This window comes from Oncorhynchus nerka, linkage group LG20 (assembly GCF_034236695.1).
Source record: "Oncorhynchus nerka isolate Pitt River linkage group LG20, Oner_Uvic_2.0, whole genome shotgun sequence".
NCBI lineage: Eukaryota > Metazoa > Chordata > Actinopteri > Salmoniformes > Salmonidae > Oncorhynchus > Oncorhynchus nerka.
This window is the reverse complement of record NC_088415.1, coordinates 96,044,087-96,068,838: the sequence shown is the minus strand read 5'-3', so window position 1 is coordinate 96,068,838 and position 24,752 is coordinate 96,044,087. Positions and strand designations below refer to the sequence as shown.

Below are 24,752 nucleotides of genomic sequence, written 5' to 3'. Positions count from 1 at the left end.
TCATCTGTTCTCTCTGTCTTCAGGATTCAGATCAGATTCCTCATCTGTTCTCTCTGTCTTCAGGTTTCAGATCAGATTCCTCATCTGTTCTCTCTGTCTTCAGGATTCAGATCAGATTCCTCATCTGTTCTCTCTGTCTTCAGGATTCAGATCAGATTCCTCATCTGTTCTCTCTGTCTTCAGGATTCAGATCAGATTCCTGATCTGTTCTCTCTGTCTGTGTGTTTAGGTACTCCCACCATTTGTGTAACTGTCTGGGCTGCTCTGAGGCTTCACTTTGACGACACAAGGTACGTCCAAACCAGGGTTACATCTTTACATGACTCGTGATGTTTACAACAGACCTAGGAACTGTCTGTTTATACCTCAATAACAAACTTGTGAACTTTTGAATAAAGAAAGTCTGCACATGACATATGCTGCTTCCAAGTATTTTAATGTACTTCCTTTAGCCTGTACCAGGTGAAGGTTTTTTAATGTAATTCCTTTAACCTGTACCAGGTGAAGGTTTCTTAATGTACTTCCTTTAGCCTGTACCAGGTGAAGGTTTTTTAATGTAATTCCTTTAGCCTGTACCAGGTTTTTAATGTACTTCCTTTAGCCTGTACCAGGTGAAGGGTATTTTAATGTACTTCCTTTAGCCTGTACCAGGTGAAGGTTTCTTAATGTACTTCCTTTAGCCTGTACCAGGTGAAGGTTTTTTAATGTACTTCCTGTACCAGGTGAAGGCCTTTTAATGTAATTCCTTTAATAACCTGTACCAGGTGAAGGTTTCTTAATGTACTTCCTTTAGCCTGTACCAGGTGAAGGTTTTTTAATGTACTTCCTTTAGCCTGTACCAGGTGAAGGCCTTTTAATGTAATTCCTTTAATAACCTGTACCAGGTGAAGGTTTTATCAAACCACAGCCTAATATATTTATTTATTATCGCTGATGTGATGTCATCGTTTAGAACCTTATAATATGTATAATAATAAATGTGTCCCAAACGGAGCCCTATTCCCTATATAGTGCCCTATTCCCTATATAGTGCCCTATTCCCTATATAGTGCCCTATTCCCTATATAGTGCCCTATTCCCTATATAGTGCCCTATTCCCTATATAGTGCCCTATTCCCTATATAGTGCCCTATTCCCTATATAGTGCACTATTCCCTATATAGTGCTCTATTCCCTATATAGTGCCCTATTCCCTATATAGTGCCCTATTCCCTATATAGTGCCCTATTCCCTATATAGTGCACTATTCCCTATATAGTGCACTATTCCCTATATAGTGCCCTATTCCCTATATAGTGCCCTATTCCCTATATAGTGCCCTATTCCCTATATAGTGCCCTATTCCCTATATAGTGCACTATTCCCTATATAGTGCCCTATTCCCTATATAGTGCCCTATTCCCTATATAGTGCACTATTCCCTATATAGTGCCCTATTCCCTATATAGTGCCCTATTCCCTATATAGTGCACTATTCCCTATATAGTGCCCTATTCCCTATATAGTGCCCTATTCCCTATATAGTGCCCTATTCCCTATATAGTGCCCTATTCCCTATATAGTGCCCTATTCCCTATATAGTGCACTATTCCCTATATAGTGCCCTATCCCCTATAGGGCATAGGTTGCCTTTTGGGACAATATCACTCTCACCCCCTGCTGTGTCTCTTGTCCTGTACCCTGTAGTTGCTGGGATACCAACAACACCACTGCCCTCTGGTGGGTGATCAAGGGACCTACAGTCGTCTCCATCATGGTGGGTGGAACAGGCTCTGACCCAAATGGAACCCTATTCCCTAGATCAGTGGTTCTCAAACTGTGGGTCAAAGGGTCGGCGGGGGGGGGGGGGGGGATATTAGAGTCGTGTTTGGCCAAGCAGTCGTGGGTGAACAGGGAGTACAGGAGGGAATTGAGCACGAACCCCTGAGGAGCCCCCGTGTTGAGGATCAGCGTGGCGGATGTGTTGCTACCTACCCTCACCACCTGGGGGCGGCCCGTCAGGAAGTCCAGGATCCAGTTGCAGAGGGAGGTGTTTAGTCCCAGGTTCCTTAGCTTAGTGATGAGCTTTGAGGGCACTATGATGTTGAACGCTGAGCTGTAGTCAATGAATAGCATTCTCACATAGGTGTTCCCTTTGTCCAGGTGAGAAAGGGCAGTGTGGAGTGCAATAGAGATTGCATCATCTGTGGATCGGTTAGGGCGGTATGTGAATTGGAGGGGGTCTAGGGTTTCTGGGATGATGGTGTTGATGTGAGCCATTACCAGCCTTTCAAAGCACTTCATGGCTACCGATGTGAGTGCTACGGGTCAGTAGTCATTTAGGTAGGTTACCTTCGCTTCTTTGGTCACAGTGACTATGGTGATCTGCTTGAAACATGTAGGCATTACAGACTCGGACAGGGAGAGTGAAGACACTTGCCAGTTTTTATCTTATTTTGTATTTCACCTTTATTTAACCAGGTGTTTATATATATAACCCTAACCCTTTATTTAACCAGGTGTTTATATATATAACCCTAACCCTTTATTTAACCAGGTATTTATCTATATAACCCTAACCCTTTATTTAACCAGGTGTTTATATATATAACCCTAACCCTTTATTTAACCAGGTATTTATATATATAACCCTTTATTTAACCAGGTGTTTATATATATAACCCTTTATTTAACCAGGTATTTATATATATAACCCTAACCCTTTATTTAACCAGGTGTTTATATATATAACCCTAACCCTTTATTTAACCAGGTGTTTATATATATAACCCTTTATTTAACCAGGTGTTTATATATATAACCCTTTATTTAACCAGGTGTTTATATATATAACCCTTTATTTAACCAGGTATTTATATATATAACCCTAACCCTTTATTTAACCAGGTATTTATATATATAACCCTAACCCTTTATTTAACCAGGTGTTTATATATATAACCCTTTATTTAACCAGGTGTTTATATATATAACCCTTTATTTAACCAGGTATTTATATATATAACCCTAACCCTTTATTTAACCAGGTATTTATATATATAACCCTAACCCTTTATTTAACCAGGTGTTTATATATATAACCCTTTATTTAACCAGGTATTTATATATATAACCCTAACCCTTTATTTAACCAGGTGTTTATATATATAACCCTTTATTTAACCAGGTGTTTATATATATAACCCTTTATTTAACCAGGTGTTTATATATATAACCCTAACCCTTTATTTAACCAGGTGTTTATATATATAACCCTTTATTTAACCAGGTATTTATATATATAACCCTTTATTTAACCAGGTATTTATATATATAACCCTAACCCTTTATTTAACCAGGTGTTTATATATATAACCCTTTATTTAACCAGGTATTTATATATATAACCCTTTATTTAACCAGGTATTTATATATATAACCCTAACCCTTTATTTAACCAGATGTTTATATATATAACCCTAGCCCTTTATTTAACCAGGTGTTTATATATATAACCCTTTATTTAACCAGGTATTTATATATATAACCCTAACCCTTTATTTAACCAGGTGTTTATATATATATATAACCCTAACCCTTTATTTAACCAGGTGTTTATATATATAACCCTTTGTTTAACCAGGTGTTTATATATATATATAACCCTAACCCTTTATTTAACCAGGTCGGCCAGTTGAGAACAAGTTCTCATTTACAACTGTGACCTGGCCAAGATAAAGCAAAGCAGTGAGACAAAAACAACACAGAGTTACACATAGAATAAACAACAACACAGAGTTACACATAGAATAAACAACAACACAGAGTTACACATAAACAAACGTACAGTCAAACACACAAAAGAAAATAAATATATATGTACAGTGTGTGCAAATGTAGAAGAGTAGGGAGGTAAAGGCAATAAATAGGCCCTAGAGGTGAACATAATTACAATTTAGCTTTAATACTGGAGTGATGGATGTGCAGATGATGATGTGCAAGTAGAGATACTGGGGAGCAAAAGAGCAAGAGGATAAATAACAATATTGGGATGAGGTAGTTGGGTGGGCTATTTACTGATGGGCTATTTACAGATTGGCTGTGTACAGCTTTAGAGATTTTTGCAATTCATTCCAGTCATTGGCAGCAGAGAACTGGAAGGAAATGCCAAAGGAAGTGTTGGCTTTGGGGATGACCAGTGAAATATACCTGCTGGAGCGCGTGCTATGGGTGGGTGATGCTACAGTGACCAGTGAGCTGAGATAAGGCGGGACTTTACCTAGCAGACTTAGATGACTTGCGTGTGCTATGGGTGGGTGTTGCTATGGTGACCAGTGAAATATACCTGCTGGAGCGTGTGCTATGGGTGGGTGTTGCTATGGTGACCAGTGAGACAGTAATTTGAGAAATCAAGGCTATTGGGTCTGCCGATAAGAATGCGGTGATTGACAGAGTCGAAAGCCTTGGCCAGGTCGATGAAGACGGCTGCACAGTACGCAGTCTTTTATCGATGGTGGTTATAATATCGTTTAGGACCTTGAGCGTGGCTGAGGTGCACCCATGACCAGCTCTGAAACCAGATTGCATAGCAGAGAAGGTACGGTGGGATTCAAAATGGTCGGTGATCTGTTTGTTAACTTGGCTTTCGAAGAATTTAGAAAGACAGGGCAGGATGGATATAGGTCTATAACAGCTTGGGTCTAGAGTGTCTCCCCCTTTGAAGAGGGGGATGACCGCGGCAGCTTTCCAATCTTTGGGGATGAAAGAGATATTGAATAAGCTAGTAATAGGGCTTGCAACCATTTCTGCTGAAGAGAAGAGAGGAAGAGAGGGTTCTGATTGTCTAGCCCAGCTGATTTGTAGGGATCCATATTTTGCAGCTCTTTCAGAACATCGGGTGAAGGAGAAGTTGGGGGGGCAAGTTGCTGCAGGGGGTGTTGAGATGTTGGCCGGGGTAGGGGTAGCCAGGTGGAAAGCATGGCCAACGGTGGAAGAATTGCTTATTGAAATGATCGATTATCATAGATTTAACGGTGGTGACAGTGTTACCTAGCCTCAGTGCAGTAGGAAGCTGGGAGGAGGTGCTCTTATTTTCCATGGACTTTACAATGTCCCAAAACATTTTGGAATTAGTGCTACAGGAAGCAAATTTCTGTTTGACAAAGCTAGCCTTTGCTTTCCTAACTGACTGAGTGTATTAGTTCCTGACTTCCCTGAAAAGTTGCATTTCGTGGGGGCTATTCGATGCTAATGCAGTACGCCACAGGATGTTTTTGTGCTGGTCAAGGGCAGTCAGGTCTGGAGTGAACCATGGGCTATATCTGTTCTTAGTTCTACATATTTTGAAAGGGGCTTATTTAAGATGGTGAGGAAAGCACTTTTAAAGAATAACCAGGAATCCATTACTCATGGAATGAGGTCAATGTCCTTCCAGGATACCCGGGCCAGGTCGATTAGAAAGGCCTGCTCGCAGAAGTGTTTTAGGGAGCGTTTGACAGTGATGAGGGGTGGTCGTTTGACCCATTACGCACACAGGCAATGAGGCAGTGATCGTTGAGATCCTGGTTGAAGACAGCGGAGGTGTATTTAGAGGGCAAGTTGGTCAGGATAATATCTATGAGGGTGCCCATGTTTACGGATTTAGGGTTGTACCTGGTGGGTTCCTTGATAATTTGTGTGAGATTGAGGGCATCTAGCTTAGATTGTAGGACTGCTGGGGTGTTAAGCATATCCCAATTTAGGTCACCTAACAGAACAAACTCTGAAGCTAGATGGGGGGCGATCAATTCACATATGGTGTCCAGGACACAGCTGTGAGCTGAGGGGGGTCTATAACAGGCGGCAACAGTGAGAGACTTATTTCAAAATTTTCAAAATTAGTAGTTCGAATTGTTTGGGTATGGACCTTGAAAGTATGACATTACTTTGCAGGCTATCTCTGCAGTAGACTGCAACTCCTCCCCCTTTGGCAGTTCTATCTTGACGGAAGATGTTATAGTTGGGTATGGAAATCTCAGAATTTTTGGTGGCCTTCCTGAGCCAGGATTCAGGCACGGCAAGGACATCAGGGTTAGCAGAGTGTGCTAAAGCAGTGAGTAAAACAAACTTAGGGAGGAGGCTTCTGATGTTAACATGCATGAAACCAAGGCTTTTTCGATCACAGAAGTCAACAAATGAGGGTGCCTGGGGACATGCAGGGCCCGGGTTTACCTCCACATCACCCGCGGAACAGAGGAGGAGTAGTATGAGGGTGCGGCTAAAGGCTATCAAAACTGGTCGCCTAGAGCGTTGGGGACAGGCGGCAACAGTGAGAGACTCACATATGGTATATATTGTTCGGCTACCCGGGAGATGGGCCTAGCTCCAGGCTAACTGGTGCTTGCTTCGGGACAGAGACGTTAGCCAGGAGTAGCCACTCGGATAGCGAGCAGTATAAGGCCATAGGCAAACAAGAAAATGCTCATCCAGAGGCGGTGCTCCTAGTGGCCGGGAACCTTAATGCAGGGAAACTTAAATTCGTTTTACCTCATTTCTGTGCAACCAGAGGAAAACAAATTGTAGAACACTTTCACTCACCCTCCATTTGGTAAATCGGCCGATAGTTCTATCCTCCTGATTTCTGCTTACAAGTGAAAACTAAAGCAGGAAGTACCAGTGACTCGCTGGATACTGAAGTGGCCAGATGACGCCGATGCTAAGCTACAGGACTGTTTTGCAAACACAGACTGGAATATGTTCCGGGATTCATCCCATGGCATCGAGGAGTACACCACCTCAGTATAGATCCAAACGGCTTAACAGCTTCTAGCCCCATAAGACTGCTGAACAGCTAATCAAATGGACTATTTACAATGAATTTACTCCTACCTACATGTACATATTACCTCAGTTACCTCGACTAATCTGTACCCTCGGTACCAGTACCCCCTGTATATAGCCTCCACATTGACTCTGTACCGGTACCCCCTGTATATAGCCTCCACATTGACTCTGTACTGGTACCCCCTGTATATAGCCTCCACATTGACTCTGTACCGGTACCCCCTGTATATAGCCTCCACATTGACTCTGTTCCGGTACCCCCTGTATATAGTCTCCACATTGACTCTGTACCGTAACACCCTGTATATAGCCTCCACATTGACTCTGTACCGTAATACCCTGTATATAGCCTCCACATTGACTCTGTACCGTAATACCCTGTATATAGCCTCCACATTGACTCAGTACCGGTACCCCCTGAATATAGCCTCCACATTGACTCAGTACCGGTACCCCCTTTATATAGCCTCCACATTGACTCTGTACTGGTACCCCCTGTATATAGCCTCCACATTGACTCTGTTCCGGTACTCCCTGTATATGGCCTCCACATTGACTCAGTACCGGTACCCCCTGAATATAGCCTCCACATTGACTCAGTACCGGTACCCCCTGTATATAGCCTCCACATTGACTCTGTACCAGTACCCCCTGTATATAGCCTCCACATTGACTCTGTACCGGTACCCCCTGTATATAGCCTCCACATTGACACTGTACCGGTACCCCATGTATATAGTCTCCACATTGACTCTGTACCGGTACCCCCTGTATATAGCCTCCACATTGACTCTGTACCGGTACCCCATGTATATAGTCTCCACATTGACTCTGTACCGGTACCCCCTGTATATAGCCTCCACATTGACTCTGTACCGGTACCCCCTTTATATAGCCTCCACATTGACTCTGTACTGGTACCCCCTGTATATAGCCTCCACATTGACTCTGTTCCGGTACTCCCTGTATATGGCCTCCACATTGACTCAGTACCGGTACCCCCTGAATATAGCCTCCACATTGACTCAGTACCGGTACCCCCTGTATATAGCCTCCACATTGACTCTGTACCAGTACCCCCTGTATATAGCCTCCACATTGACTCTGTACCGGTACCCCCTGTATATAGCCTCCACATTGACACTGTACCGGTACCCCATGTATATAGTCTCCACATTGACTCTGTACCGGTACCCCCTGTATATAGCCTCCACATTGACTCTGTACCGGTACCCCATGTATATAGTCTCCACATTGACTCTGTACCGGTACCCCCTGTATATAGCCTCCACATTGACTCTGTACCGGTACCCCATGTATATAGCCTCCACATTGACTCTGTACTGGTTACCCCCTGTATATAACCTCCACATTGACTCTGTACCGGTACCCCCTGTATATAGCCTCCACATTGACTCTGTACCGGTACCCCCTGTATATAGCCTCCACATTGACTCTGTACCGGTACCCCATGTATATAGCCTCCACATTGACTCTGTACTGGTTACCCCCTGTATATAACCTCCACATTGACTCTGTACTGGTACCCCCTGTATATAGCCTCCACATTGACTCTGTACCGGTACCCCCTGTATATAGCCTCCACATTGACTCTGTACCGGTACCCCATGTATATAGCCTCCACATTGACTCTGTACTGGTTACCCCCTGTATATAACCTCCACATTGACTCTGTACCGGTACCCCCTGAATATACAGTGCCTTGCGAAAATATTCGGCCCCCTTGAACTTTGCGACCTTTTGCCACATTTCAGGCTTCAAACATAAAGATATAAAACTGTATTTTTTTGTGAAGAATCAACAACAAGTGGGACACAATCATGAAGTGGAACGACATTTATTGGATATTTCAAACTTTTTTAACAAATCAAAAACTGAAAAATTGGGCGTGCAAAATTATTCAGCCCCTTTACTTTCAGTGCAGCAAACTCTCTCCAGAAGTTCAGTGAGGATCTCTGAATGATCCAATGTTGAATGTATATCTTTATGTTTGAAGCCTGAAATGTGGCAAAAGGTCGTAAAGTTCAAGGGGGCCGAATACTTTCGCAAGGCACTGTATACATCCTTGTTATTGTTATTTTATTGTTGTTTAATTTCTTTTACTTTATTTTATTTACTACATTTATTTAGTTTTTTGTAAAACCGCATTGTCGGTTAAGGGCATGTAAGTAAGCATTGCACGTTGAGGTCTACACTTGTTGTATTCGGCGCATGTGACAAGATGATAACATTTGATTGGAAAAGTAGTGCACTATGTAGGGAGTAGGGTGCCATTTCTCAATAACTATAATATTACCATGTTGTGCTGCTGCCATGTTGTTGTCATGTTGTGTTGTCATGTTGTGTTGCTACCATGTTGTTGTCATGTTGTGTTGTTGTCATGTTGTGTTGTTGCCATGTTGTGTTGTTGTCATGTTGTGTTGTCATGTTGTGTTGTTGCCATGTTGTGTTGTCATGTGTTGCTGCCATGCTGTGTTGTCATGTGTTGCTACCATGCTGTATTGTCATGTGTTGCTGCCTTGCTGTGTTGTCATGTGTTGCTACCATGCTGTGTTGTCATGTGTTGCTACCATGCTGTGTTGCTACCATGCTGTATTGTCATGTGTTGCTGCCTTGCTGTGTTGTCATGTGTTGCTACCATGTTGTGTTGTCATGTGTTGCTGCCTTGCTGTGTTGTCATGTGTTGCTGCCATGCTGTGTTGTCATGTGTTGCTACCATGCTGTGTTGTTGCCATGCTGTGTTGTCATGTGTTGCTGCCATGCTGTGTTGTCATGTGTTGCTGCCATGCTGTGTTGTCATGTGTTGCTACCATGCTGTGTTGTCATGTTGTGTTGCCATGTGTTGCTACCATGCTGTGTTGTCATTTGTTGTTGCCATGCTGTGTTGTCATGTGTTGCTGCCATGCTGTGTTGCTGCCATGCTGTGTTGTCATGTGTTGCTGCCATGCTGTGTTGTCATGTGTTGCTGCCATGCTGTGTTATTGCCATGCTGTGTTGTCATGTGTTGCTACCATGCTGTGTTGTTGCCATGCTGTGTTGTCATGTGTTGCTGCCATGCTGTGTTGTCATGTGTTGCTACCATGTTGTGTTGTCATGTGTTGCTACCATGCTGTGTTGTTGCCATGCTGTGTTGTCATGTGTTGCTACCATGCTGTGTTGTTGCCATGCTGTGTTGTCATGTGTTGCTGCCATGCTGTGTTGTCATGTGTTGCTACCATGCTGTGTTGTTGCCATGCTGTGTTGTCATGTGTTGCTACCATGCTGTGTTGTTGCCATGCTGTGTTGTCATGTGTTGCTGCCATGCTGTGTTGTCATGTGCTGCTGCCATGCTGTGTTGCTACCATGCTGTGTTGTCATTTGTTGTTGCCATGCTGTGTTGTCATGTGTTGCTGCCATGCTGTGTTGCTAACATGCTGTGTTGTCATGTGTTGCTGCCATGCTGTGTTGTCGTGTGTTGCTACCATGCTGTGTTGTTGCCATGCTGTGTTGTCATGTGTTGCTGCCATGCTGTGTTGTCATGTGTTGCTACCATGCTGTGTTGTAGCCATGCTGTGTTGTCATGTGTTGCTGCCATGCTGTGTTGTCATGTGTTGCTGCCATGCTGTGTTGTCATGTGTTGTTGCCATGCTGTGTTGTTATGTGTTGCTACCATGCTGTGTTGTTGCCATGCTGTGTTGTTATGTGTTGCTACCATGCTGTGTTGCTACCATGCTGTGTTGTCATGTGTTGTTGCCATGCTGTGTTGTCATGTGTTGCTACCATGCTGTGTTGCTGCCATGCTGTGTTGTCATGTGTTGTTGCCATGCTGTGTTGTCATGTGTTGCTGCCATGCTGTGTTGTCATGTGTTGCTACCATGCTGTGTTGTTATGTGTTGCTACCATGCTGTGTTGTCATGTGTTGCTGCCATGCTGTGTTGTCATGTGTTGCTGCCATGCTGTGTTGTCGTGTGTTGCTGCCATGCTGTGTTGTTGCCATGCTGTGTTGTCATGTGTTGTTGCCATGCTGTGTTGTTATGTGTTGCTGCCATGCTGTGTTGCTGCCATGCTGTGTTGTCGTGTGTTGCTGCCATGCTGTGTTGTTGCCATGCTGTGTTGTTGTGTGTTGCTGCCATGCTGTGTTGTCATGTGTTGCTGCCATGCTGTGTTGTCATGTGTTGCTACCATGCTGTGTTGTCATGTGTTGCTGTGTTGTCATGTGTTGCTACCATGCTGTGTTGTCGTGTGTTGCTGCCATGCTGTGTTGTCATGTGTTGCTGCCATGCTGTGTTGTCATGTGTTGCTACCATGCTGTGTTGTTGCCATGCTGTGTTGTCATGTGTTGCTGCCATGCTGTGTTGTTGCCATGCTGTGTTGTCATGTGTTGCTGCCATGCTGTGTTGTCATGTGTTGCTGCCATGCTGTGTTGTCATGTGTTGCTGCCATGCTGTGTTGTCATGTGTTGCTGCCATGCTGTGTTGTTGCCATGCTGTGTTGTCATGTGTTGCTGCCATGCTGTGTTGTTGCCATGCTGTGTTGTCATGTGTTGCTACCATGCTGTGTTGTTGCCATGCTGTGTTGTCATGTGTTGCTGCCATGCTGTGTTGTCATGTGTTGCTACCATGCTGTGTTGTTGCCATGCTGTGTTGTCATGTGTTGCTGCCATGCTGTGTTGTCATGTGTTGCTGCCATGCTGTGTTGTCATGTGTTGTTGCCATGCTGTGTTGTTATGTGTTGCTACCATGCTGTGTTGTTGCCATGCTGTGTTGTTATGTGTTGCTACCATGCTGTGTTGCTACCATGCTGTGTTGTCATGTGTTGTTGCCATGCTGTGTTGTCATGTGTTGCTGCCATGCTGTGTTGTCATGTGTTGCTGCCATGCTGTGTTGTCGTGTGTTGCTGCCATGCTGTGTTGTTGCCATGCTGTGTTGTCATGTGTTGTTGCCATGCTGTGTTGTTATGTGTTGCTGCCATGCTGTGTTGCTGCCATGCTGTGTTGTCGTGTGTTGCTGCCATGCTGTGTTGTTGCCATGCTGTGTTGTTGTGTGTTGCTGCCATGCTGTGTTGTCATGTGTTGCTGCCATGCTGTGTTGTCATGTGTTGCTACCATGCTGTGTTGTCATGTGTTGCTGTGTTGTCATGTGTTGCTACCATGCTGTGTTGTCGTGTGTTGCTGCCATGCTGTGTTGTCATGTGTTGCTGCCATGCTGTGTTGTCATGTGTTGCTACCATGCTGTGTTGTTGCCATGCTGTGTTGTCATGTGTTGCTGCCATGCTGTGTTGTCATGTGTTGCTACCATGCTGTGTTGTTGCCATGCTGTGTTGTCATGTGTTGCTGCCATGCTGTGTTGTCATGTGTTGCTGCCATGCTGTGTTGTCATGTGTTGTTGCCATGCTGTGTTGTTATGTGTTGCTACCATGCTGTGTTGTTGCCATGCTGTGTTGTTATGTGTTGCTACCATGCTGTGTTGCTACCATGCTGTGTTGTCATGTGTTGTTGCCATGCTGTGTTGTCATGTGTTGCTGCCATGCTGTGTTGTTATGTGTTGCTACCATGCTGTGTTGTCATGTGTTGCTGCCATGCTGTGTTGTCATGTGTTGCTGCCATGCTGTGTTGTCATGTGTTGCTGCCATGCTGTGTTGTCATGTGTTGCTGCCATGCTGTGTTGCTGCCATGCTGTGTTGTCGTGTGTTGCTGCCATGCTGTGTTGTTGCCATGCTGTGTTGTTGTGTGTTGCTGCCATGCTGTGTTGTCATGTGTTGCTGCCATGCTGTGTTGTCATGTGTTGCTACCATGCTGTGTTGCCATGTGTTGCTGTGTTGTCATGTGTTGCTACCATGCTGTGTTGTCGTGTGTTGCTGCCATGCTGTGTTGTCATGTGTTGCTGCCATGCTGTGTTGTCATGTGTTGCTACCATGCTGTGTTGTCATGTGTTGCTACCATGCTGTGTTGTCATGTGCTGCTACCATGCTGTGTTGTCATGTGATGCTACCATGCTGTGTTGTCATGTGTTGCTACCATGCTGTGTTGCTACCATGCCGTGTTGCTACCATGCTGTGTTGTCATGTGATGCTACCATGCTGTGTTGTCATGTGATGCTACCATGCTGTGTTGTCATGTGATGCTACCATGCTGTGTTGTCATTTGTTGCTACCATGCTGTGTTGTCATGTGATGCTACCATGCTGTGTTGCTGCCATGCTGTGTTGTCATGTGTTGCTACCATGCTGTGTTGTCATGTGTTGCTACCATGCTGTGTTGCTGCCATGCTGTGTTGTCATGTGTTGCTGCCATGCTGTGTTGTCATGTGTTGCTACCATGCTGTGTTGTCATGTGTTGCTACCATGCTGTGTTGTCATGTGTTGCTACCATGCTGTGTTGTCATGTGTTGCTACCATGCTGTGTTGTCATGTGTTGCTACCATGCTGTGTTGTCATGTGTTGCTACCATGCTGTGTTGTCATGTGTTGCTACCATGCTGTGTTGTCATGTGATGCTACCATGCTGTGTTGCTGCCATGCTGTGTTGTCATGTGTTGCTACCATGCTGTGTTGTCATGTGTTGCTACCATGCTGTGTTGTCATGTGTTGCTACCATGCTGTATTGTCATGTGTTGCTACCATGCTGTGTTGTCATGTGTTGCTACCATGCTGTGTTGTCATGTGTTGCTACCATGCTGTGTTGTCATGTGTGTTGTCCTATATTTATATTTATTTTTGTATTTTTAATCCCATCCCCCGTCCCCGCAGGAGGCCTTCTGCCTTTTGGTAGGCCGTCATTGTAAATAAAGAATTTGTTCTTAACTGACTTGCCTTGTTAAATAAAGGTAAAATAAAATTGAGAATCTATTATATTTCCTCCCCACATTAATACAACTTCGTCTGAACGGTCTTAGATCTACTGCATTTTTGTAGATTGAGTTTTGGTGTGTATTCTTTTGTTAAAACTGGAAAAGTAATGATGATAACAGTAACGTAATAACGATGATCATCCTTGCTGTGTGCTTCTCTAGATCAACTTTGTCCTGTTTGTTGGGATCATAGTCATTCTGGTCCAGAAGCTGCAGTCGCCTGACATCAGAGGGAATGAGTCCAGTATCTACCTGTAAGTACCTGGTCTTAGCCCTACCTCTATGTCCAGTATCTACCTGTAAGTACCTGGTCTTAGCCCAACCTCTATGTCCAGTATCTACCTGTAAGTACCTGGTCTTAGCTCTACCTCTATGTCCAGTATCTACCTGTAAGTACCTGGTCTTAGCCCTACCTCTATGTCCAGTATCTACCTGTAAGTACCTGGTCTTAGCCCTACCTCTATGTCCAGTATCTACCTGTAAGTACCTGGTCTTAGCCCATCCTCTATGTCCAGTATCTACCTGTAAGTACCTGGTCTTAGCCCTACCTATATGTCCAGTATCTACCTGTAAGTACCTGGTCTTAGCCCATCCTCTATGTCCAGTATCTACCTGTAAGTACCTGGTCTTAGCTCTACCTCTATGTCCAGTATCTACCTGTAAGTACCTGGTCTTAGCCCATCCTCTATGTCCAGTATCTACCTGTAAGTACCTGGTCTTAGCTCTACCTCTATGTCCAGTATCTACCTGTAAGTACCTGGTCTTAGCCCATCCTCTATGTCCAGTATCTACCTGTAAGTACCTGGTCTTAGCCCTACCTATATGTCCAGTATCTACCTGTAAGTACCTAGTCTTAGCCCTACCTCTATGTCGACATAATGTGGTCTGTTTATATTAGCCGCGGTCTAGTCTTAGCCCTACCTCTATGTCGACATAATGTGGTCTGTTTATATTAGCCGCGGTCTAGTCTTAGCCCTACCTCTATGTCGACATAATGTGGTCTGTTTATATTAGCCGCGGTCTAGTCTTAGCCCTACCTCTATGTCGACATAATGTGGTCTGTTTATATTAGCCGCGGTCTAGTCTTAGCCCTACCTCTATGTCGACATAATGTGGTCTGTTTATATTAGCCGCGGTCTAGTCTTAGCCCTACCTCTATGTCGACATAATGTGGTCTGTTTATATTAGCCGCGGTCTAGTCTTAGCCCTACCTCTATGTCGACATAATGTGGTCTGTTTATATTAGCCGCGGTCTAGTCTTAGCCCTACCTCTATGTCGACATAATGTGGTCTGTTTATATTAGCCGCGGTCTAGTCTTTTATAAGAAGAGGTGTTTAATGAGACTGGCTGTGTGTGTTTTACTGGTGGTGACTGTGTGTGTTTTACTGGTGGTGACTGTGTGTGTTTTACTGGTGGTGACTGTGTGTGTTTTACTGGTGGTGACTGTGTGTGTTTTACTGGTGGTGACTGTGTGTGTTTTACTGGTGGTGACTGTGTGTGTTTTACTGGTGGTGACTGTGTGTGTTTTACTGGTGGTGTCTGTCTGTGTCTGTCCGTCTTTGGGTCTGTCTGTCTGTCTGTCCGTCTTTGGGTCTGTCTGTCTGTGTCTGTCTGTCTGTCTGTCTGTCTGTCTGTGTCTGTCTGTCTGTCTTTGGGTCTGTCTGTGTCTGTCTGTCTTTGGGTCTGTCTGTCTGTCTATGTCTTTCCGTCTTTGGGTCTGTCTGTCTGTGTCTGTCTGTCTGTGTCTGTCTGTCTTTGGGTCTGTCTGTCTATCTGTGTCTGTCTGTCTTTGGGTCTGTCTGTCTGTCTGTCTGTCTGTCTGTCTGTCTGTCTGTCTGTCTGTCTGTCTGTCTGTCTGTCTGTCTGTCTGTCTGTCTGTCTGTCTGTCTGTCTGTCTCTATTGTAGCAGCTGTGCTCAGAAATGCTTCAGTGAGCCCACTCAGGCTGTACAACATTCCTGCAGGATGTCAGAGCTATCAGTCATCACACTGTAAGTCTGAGTGTGTGTGTGTGTGTGTGTGTGTGTGTGTGTGTGTGTGTGTGTGTGTGTGTGTGTGTGTGTGTGTGTGTGTGTGTGTGTGTTATTCTTAGTCAGGTCAAATCAAATGTTATTTGTCGCATACACATGTTTAGCAGATGTTATAGGTAAATGTTCCTGGCTCCAACAGTAATATCTAACAATTCACAACAAAACACACAAATCTTAAAGAAAAATAATGGAATTAAGAAATATATAAATATTAGGACGAGCATTGTCGGATTCCGCAGTATAAATATATACAGTACCAGTCAAAAGTGTAGACACACCTACTCATTCAAGGGTTTTTCTTTATTTTTTCTATTTTCTACATTGTAGAATAATAGTGAAGACATCACAACTATGAAATAACACATATGGAATCATGTAGTAACCCAAAAAAAGTGTTTAACAAATCAAAATATATTTTATAAATATATTTAGATATAAAATAGATTCTTCAAAGTAGCCACTCTTCGCATTCTCTCAACCAGCTTCACCTGGAATGATTTTTCAACCATCTTGAAGGAGTTCCCACATATACTGAGCACTTGTTGGCTGCTTTTCCTTCACTCTGCGGTCAAACTCATCCCAAACCATCTCAATTGGGTTGAGGTTGGATGATTGTGAAGGCCACGTCATCTGATGGAGCACTCCATCACTCTCCTTTTTGGTCAAATTGCCCTTAAACAGTCTGGAGGTGTGTTGGGTCATTGTCTTGTTCAAAAACAAATGATAGTCCCACTAAGCGCAAACCAGATGGGATGGCATATCGCTGCAGAATGATGTGGTAGCCATGCTGGTTAAGTGTGCCTTGATTTCTAAATAAATCACAGACAGTGTAACCAACAAAGCACTATCACACCTCCTCCTCCATGCTTCACAGTAGGAACCACACATGCGGAGATCATCCGTTCACCTACTCTGCGTCTCACAAAGACAAGGCGGTGGGAACCAAAAATCATCAGACAGTGTAACCAACAAAGCACTATCACACCTCCTCCTCCATGCTTCATGGTGGGAACTACACATGAGGAGATCTGTTCACCTACTCTGCGTCTCACAAAGACCAAAAATCTCAAATTTGGACTCATCAGACCAAAGGACAGATTCCCACCGGTCTAATATCCATTGTGTTTCTTGGCCCAAGCAAGTCTCTTCTTCTATGTGTGTCCTTTAGTAGTGGTTTCTTTGCAGAAATTCAACCATGAAGGCCTGATTCACACAGTCTCCTCTGAACAGTTGATGTTGAGATGTGTCTGTTACTTGAACTCTGTGAAGCATTTATTTGGGCTGTAATTTCTGAGGCTGGTATCTCTAATAAACTTATCCTCTGTAGCAGAGGTAATTCTGGGTCTTCCTTTCCTGTGGCGGTCCTCATGAGAGACAGTTTCATCATAGTGCTTGATGGTTTTGGCCACTGAACTTGAAGAAACTTTCAAAGTTCATGACATTTTCCGGATTGACTGAACTTCATGTCTTAAAGTAATGATGGACTGTTGTTTCTCTTTGCTTATTTGAGCTGTTCTTGCCATAATATGGACTTGGTCTTTTACCAAATAGGGCTATCTACTGTATACCACCCCTACCTTGTCACAACACAACTGATTGGCTCAAACATTTTAAGAAGGTGACTCCCTCATGAAGCTGGTTGGGAAAATGCCAAGAGTTTGCAAAGCAGTCATCAAGGCAAAGGATCTCAAATATAAAATATATTGTGATTTGTTTAACACTTTTTTGGTTACCACATGATTCCATATGTGTTATTTCATAGTTTTGACATCTTCACTATTATTCAACAATGTTGAAAAATAGTACTTGGCGCTCCAATACCGCTTGCCGTGCAGTAGCAGAGAGAACAGTTTATGACCAGGGTGGCTGGAGTCTTTGACAATTTTTAGGGCCTTCCTCTGACACCGCCTGGTATAGAGGTCCTGGATGACAGGAAGCTTGGCCCCAGTGATGTACTGGGCAGTACGCACTACCTTCTGTAGTGCCTTGAGGTCGGAAGCCGAGCAGTTGCCGTACCAGGCAGTGATGCAGCCAGTCATGCTCTCGATGGTGCAGCTGCAGAACCTTTTGAGGATCTGAGGACCCATGCCAAATCTGTTCAGTCTCCTGAGGGGGAATAGGTTTTGTCTTTTCCTCTTCACAACTGTCTTGGTGTGTTTGGACCATGTTAGTTTGTTGGTGACGTGGACACAAAGGAACTTGAAGCTCTCAACCTGCTCTACTACAGCCCTGTCGATGTGAATTGGAGCGTGCTTGGCCCTCCTTTTCCTGTAGTCCACGATCATCTCCTTTGTCTTGATCACATTGAGGTTGTTGTCCTGGTACCACACGGCCAGGTCTCTGACCTCCTCCCTATAGGTTATCTCGTTGTTGTTGTTGGTGATCAGACCTACTACTGTTGTGTTGTCTGAAAACATAATGATGGTGTTGGAGTCGTGCCTGGCCATGCAGTCATGAGTGAACAGGGATTACAGGAGTGGACTGAGCACGCACCCCTGAGGGGCCCCCGTGTTGAGGAATAGCAAAGTGGATATGTTGTGTCCTGCCTTCACCACCTGGGGGCGGCCCATCAGGAAGTCCAGGACCCAGTTGCAGAGGGCAGGGTTCAGACCCAGGGCCCCAAACTTAATGATGAGCTTGGAGGGGACTATGGTGTTGAAGGCTGAGCTGAAGTCAATGAACAGCATCTTACATTGGTATTCCTCTTGTCCAGATGGGATAGGGCAGTGTGCAGTGCGATGGCGAGTGGATCTATTGGGGCAGTATGCAAATTGAAGTGGGTCTAGGGTGCCTCTCAAAGCACTTCATGATAACAGAAGTGAGTGCTACGGGGCGATAGTCATTTAATTCAGTTAACTTTGCTTTCTTGGGTACAGGAACAATGGTGGACATATTGAGGCAAGTGGGGACAGCAGACTGGGATTGGGAGAGATTGAATATGTCCGCAAACACTCCAACCAGCTGGTCTGTGCATGCTCTGAGGACGGGGCTAGGGATGCCGGCAGCCATGCGAGGGTTAACACGCTTAAACGTCTTACTCACATTGGCCACGCAGAGCGAGAGCAGTCTTCGGCCCCCGTCGTTGGCACTGTGTTATTCTCAAAGAAGGCGAAGAAGGAGTTTAGCTTGCCTGGGAGCATGACGTTGGTGTGGCTGGTTTTCCCTTTGTAATCCGTGATTGTCTGGAGTCTCTGCCACTTAGGTCTCGTGTCTGAGCCGTTGAATTGCCACTCCACTTTGTCTCTATACTGATGTTTTGCCTGTTTTATTGCCTTACGGACTGTTTGTATTCAACCATGTTCTCAGTCACCGTGGTTAAATGCATTTGTTAGCGCTTTCAGTTTTGCGCGAATGCTGCCATCTATCCACAGTATATGGTTCAGGTGGATATGTATAGTCACAGAGGGAACAACATCTCCTATGCACTTCCTGATGAACTCAGTCACTGTGTCAGTGTCAATGTTATTCTCAGAAGCAACCCGGAATCTGAGTGTTAGTCTTAGTCAGGTTGTAGTGGTGTTGTTGTCAGGAGGATATCTGAGTGGTAGTCAGGTTGTAGTAGTGTTGTTGTCTGGAGGATGTCTGAGTGGTAGTCAGGTTGTAGTAGTGTTGTTGTCTGGAGGATGTCTGAGTGTTGGTCAGGTTGTAGTGGTGTTGTTATTAGTAGGATATATAATGTTGCCTGTTCGTTGTTTTTGTTGTGTGTTGGTTTCTCTTAGGTTGTGACAGGAATGTATTGGTTGTTCGACGGTTGTAAGAGTGTTGTATGTTTGTTGTTCTAAGGTTGTTACAGTGTAATGTTGTGTATTAGTTGTTCTAAGCTTGTAACAGTGATGTGTGTTAATTGTATTATAGTTGTATTAGTTGTGCTAAGATTGAAACAGTGCAATATTGTGTATTGGTTTTTCTAAGGTTGAAACAGTATAACGTTGTGTATTTGTTGTTCTAAGGTTGTGACAATGTTGTGTTGTGTATTGGTTTTGTATAAGTAGTAACAATATGATGTGTTTTTGTCAGGCGTCTGGCTCGGTCCACCCTTTTACTCATCCCCCTCTTCGGGATCCACTACACTGTGTTTGCCTTCTCACCAGAGGACGTCAGCAAGAAGGAGAGGCTGGTGTTTGAGCTAGGCCTGGGATCTTTCCAGGTAACACACTCCTTCTAAGATGGTGGGTTAGTGGAATAGCAGTAACTCTGAGAGCATTGTTGAAAAGTACAATCGAACTGCTCATCTCTCTTCTTCTTTCCCTTTCCAGGGTTTTGTTGTGGCTGTCCTCTACTGTTTCCTCAATGGAGAGGTAGGAGGCTTCTTTACCCTCTCTAGACATGGTATCTGATGTGAATGGCATCTGATGATAGCATCAGCTGATTATAGCCCAGTGTCATTATGAATAACTGCCTGCAGTATTATACTAAGTAGTAGTGTTAGTAACCACCTAGTGGAATAGACTGTTACATTATAACTCTGTTATTGTTTAGTAACCACCTAGTGGACTAGACTGTTACATTGTAACTCTGTTATTGTTTAGTAACCACCTAGTGGACTAGACTGTTACATTGTGACTCTGTTATTGTTTAGTAACCACCTAGTGGACTAGACTGTTACATTGTAACTCTGTTATTGTTTAGTAACCACCTAGTGGACTAGACTGTTACATTATCACTCTGTTATTGTTTAGTAACCACCTAGTGGACTAGACTGTTACATTATAACTCTGTTATTGTTTAGTAACCACCTAGTGGACTAGACTGTTACATTATAACTCTGTTATTGTTTAGTAACCACCTAGTGGACTAGACTGTTACATTATAACTCTGTTATTGTTTAGTAACCACCTAGTGGACTAGACTGTTACATTATAACTCTGTTATTGTTTAGTAACCACCTAGTGGACTAGACTGTTACATTATAACTCTGTTATTGTTTAGTAACCACCTAGTGGACTAGACTGTTACATTGTGACTCTGTTGTTGTTTAGTAACCACCTAGTGGACTAGACTGTTACATTGTGACTCTGTTGTTGTTTAGTAACCACCTAGTGGACTAGACTGTTACATTGTGACTCTGTTGTTGTTTAGTAACCACCTAGTGGACTAGACTGTTACATTGTAACTCTTACTGTTTAGTAACCACCTAGTGGACTAGACTGTTACATTATAACTCTGTTATTGTTTAGTAACCACCTAGTGGACTAGACTGTTACATTATAACTCTGTTATTGTTTAGTAACCACCTAATGGACTCGACTGTTACATTGTGACTCTGTTATTGTTTAGTAACCACCTAGTGGACTAGACTGTTACATTGTGACTCTGTTGTTGTTTAGTAACCACCTAGTGGACTAGACTGTTACATTGTGACTCTGTTGTTGTTTAGTAACCACCTAGTGGACTAGAATGTTACATTATAACTCTGTTATTGTTTAGTAACCACCTAGTGGACTAGACTGTTACATTGTGACTCTGTTATTGTTTAGTAACCACCTAGTGGACTAGACTGTTACATTATAACTCTGTTATTGTTTAGTAACCACCTAGTGGACTAGACTGTTACATTATAACTCTGTTATTGTTTAGTAACCACCTAGTGGACTAGACTGTTACATTATAACTCTGTTATTGTTTAGTAACCACCTAGTGGACTAGACTGTTACATTGTGACTCTGTTGTTGTTTAGTAACCACCTAGTGGACTAGACTGTTACATTGTGACTCTGTTGTTGTTTAGTAACCACCTAGTGGACTAGACTGTTACATTATAACTCTGTTATTGTTTAGTAACCACCTAATGGACTAGACTGTTACATTATAACTCTGTTATTGTTTAGTAACCACCTAGTGGAATAGACTGTTACATTATAACTCTGTTATTGTTTAGTAACCACATAGTGGACTCGACTGTTACATTGTGACTCTGTTATTGTTTAGTAACCACCTAATGGACTCGACTGTTACATTGTGACTCTGTTATTGTTTAGTAACCACCTAGTGGACTAGACTGTTACATTGTGACTCTGTTGTTGTTTAGTAACCACCTAGTGGACTCGACTGTTACATTGTGACTCTGTTATTGTTTAGTAACCACCTAATGGACTCGACTGTTACATTGTAACTCTTATTGTTTAGTAACCACCTAGTGGACTAGACTGTTACATTGTGACTCTGTTGTTGTTTAGTAACCACCTAGTGGACTAGACTGTTACATTGTAACTCTTATTGTTTAGTAACCACCTAGTGGACTAGACTGTTACATTATAACTCTGTTATTGTTTAGTAACCACCTAGTGGACTAGACTGTTACATTATAACTCTGTTATTGTTTAGTAACCACCTAATGGACTCGACTGTTACATTGTGACTCTGTTATTGTTTAGTAACCACCTAGTGGACTAGACTGTTACATTGTGACTCTGTTGTTGTTTAGTAACCACCTAGTGGACTAGACTGTTACATTGTGACTCTGTTGTTGTTTAGTAACCACCTAGTGGACTCGACTGTTACATTGTGACTCTGTTATTGTTTAGTAACCACCTAATGGACTCGACTGTTACATTGTAACTCTTATTGTTTAGTAACCACCTAGTGGACTAGACTGTTACATTGTGACTCTGTTGTTGTTTAGTAACCACCTAGTGGACTAGACTGTTACATTGTAACTCTTATTGTTTAGTAACCACCTAGTGGACTAGACTGTTACATTATAACTCTGTTATTGTTTAGTAACCACCTAGTGGACTAGACTGTTACATTATAACTCTGTTATTGTTTAGTAACCACCTAATGGACTCGACTGTTACATTGTGACTCTGTTATTGTTTAGTAACCACCTAGTGGACTAGACTGTTACATTGTGACTCTGTTGTTGTTTAGTAACCACCTAGTGGACTCGACTGTTACATTGTGACTCTGTTATTGTTTAGTAACCACCTAATGGACTCGACTGTTACATTGTAACTCTTATTGTTTAGTAACCACCTAGTGGACTAGACTGTTACATTGTGACTCTGTTGTTGTTTAGTAACCACCTAGTGGACTAGAATGTTACATTATAACTCTGTTATTGTTTAGTAACCACCTAGTGGACTAGACTGTTACATTGTGACTCTGTTATTGTTTAGTAACCACCTAGTGGACTAGACTGTTACATTATAACTCTGTTATTGTTTAGTAACCACCTAGTGGACTAGACTGTTACATTATAACTCTGTTATTGTTTAGTAACCACCTAGTGGACTAGACTGTTACATTGTGACTCTGTTGTTGTTTAGTAACCACCTAGTGGACTAGACTGTTACATTGTGACTCTGTTGTTGTTTAGTAACCACCTAGTGGACTAGACTGTTACATTATAACTCTGTTATTGTTTAGTAACCACCTAATGGACTAGACTGTTACATTATAACTCTGTTATTGTTTAGTAACCACCTAGTGGAATAGACTGTTACATTATAACTCTGTTATTGTTTAGTAACCACCTAGTGGACTCGACTGTTACATTGTGACTCTGTTATTGTTTAGTAACCACCTAATGGACTCGACTGTTACATTGTGACTCTGTTATTGTTTAGTAACCACCTAGTGGACTAGACTGTTACATTGTGACTCTGTTGTTGTTTAGTAACCACCTAGTGGACTCGACTGTTACATTGTGACTCTGTTATTGTTTAGTAACCACCTAATGGACTCGACTGTTACATTGTAACTCTTATTGTTTAGTAACCACCTAGTGGACTAGACTGTTACATTGTAACTCTGTTGTTGTTTAGTAACCACCTAGTGGACTAGAATGTTACATTGTAACTCTGTTGTTGTCTGTTATTCCAGGTGCAGTCTGAGATCAAGAGGAAGTGGCGTAGCTGGAGGGTGAACCGGTACTTTACCGTGGATCTGAAGCATCAGCAGCGCCACCCATCCCTGGTCAGCAGCGGTGTCAACGGGGGAACACAGCTCTCCATGCTCAGTTCCAAGAGCTCCTCCGCCTTACAGATACGCATGGTGGGCCCCCTGGCCGAGACACCGTCCACACTCAACCTGCCCACCTGATTGGCTCAAACCCCTGGCCGAGACACCGTCCACACTCAACCTGCCCACCTGAATCTCAAACCCCTGGCCGAGACACCGTCCACACTCAACCTGCCCACCTGATTGGCTCAAACCCCTGGCCGAGACACCGTCCACACTCAACCTGCCCACCTGAATCTCAAACCCCTGGCCGAGACACCGTCCACACTCAACCTGCCCACCTGAATCTCAAACCCCTGGCCGAGACACCGTCCACACTCAACCTGCCCACCTGATTGGCTCAAACCCCTGGCCGAGACACCGTCCACACTCAACCTGCCCACCTGAATCTCAAACCCCTGGCCGAGACACCGTCCACACTCAACCTGCCCACCTGAATCTCAAACCCCTGGCCGAGACACCGTCCACACTCAACCTGCCCACCTGATTGGCTCAAACCCCTGGCCGAGACACCGTCCACACTCAACCTGCCCACCTGATTGGCTCAAACCCCTGGCCGAGACACCGTCCACACTCAACCTGCCCACCTGAATCTCAAACCCCTGGCCGAGACACCGTCCACACTCAACCTGCCCACCTGAATCTCAAACCCCTGGCCGAGACACCGTCCACACTCAACCTGCCCACCTGATTGGCTCAAACCCCTGGCCGAGACACCGTCCACACTCAACCTGCCCACCTGATTGGCTCAAACCCCTGGCCGAGACACCGTCCACACTCAACCTGCCCACCTGAATCTCAAACCCCTGGCCGAGACACCGTCCACACTCAACCTGCCCACCTGATTGGCTCAAACCCCTGGCCGAGACACCGTCCACACTCAACCTGCCCACCTGATTGGCTCAAACCCCTGGCCGAGACACCGTCCACACTCAACCTGCCCACCTGAATCTCAAACCCCTGGCCGAGACACCGTCCACACTGGCCGAGACACCGCACTAACTGCCCACCTGACTCCTCCGAGACACTAGCCAGGCTCTCAAACCCCTGGCCGAGAGTAACTAACCTCCCCACACTAGCCAGGCTCTCTCATCCCACTAGCCGAGTAACTAAC

General features: G+C 44.0%; 1 protein-coding gene across 1 annotated transcript in view; it reads left to right on the top strand.

The window, feature by feature from the left end:
* LOC135562741 (pituitary adenylate cyclase-activating polypeptide type I receptor-like) overlaps window positions 1-23,719 on the top strand; it is an 86,093-nt gene extending 62,374 nt beyond the window's left edge. The window contains exons 8-14 of the mRNA XM_065005085.1: window positions 230-290; window positions 1,687-1,756; window positions 13,810-13,901; window positions 15,555-15,638; window positions 19,695-19,824; window positions 19,934-19,975; window positions 23,501-23,719. Of these exons, the coding sequence (XP_064861157.1) occupies window positions 230-290; window positions 1,687-1,756; window positions 13,810-13,901; window positions 15,555-15,638; window positions 19,695-19,824; window positions 19,934-19,975; window positions 23,501-23,719 (698 nt within the window). The remainder of the gene's footprint in view (window positions 1-229; window positions 291-1,686; window positions 1,757-13,809; window positions 13,902-15,554; window positions 15,639-19,694; window positions 19,825-19,933; window positions 19,976-23,500) is intronic.
* Window positions 23,720-24,752: the final 1,033 nt, after the last annotated feature.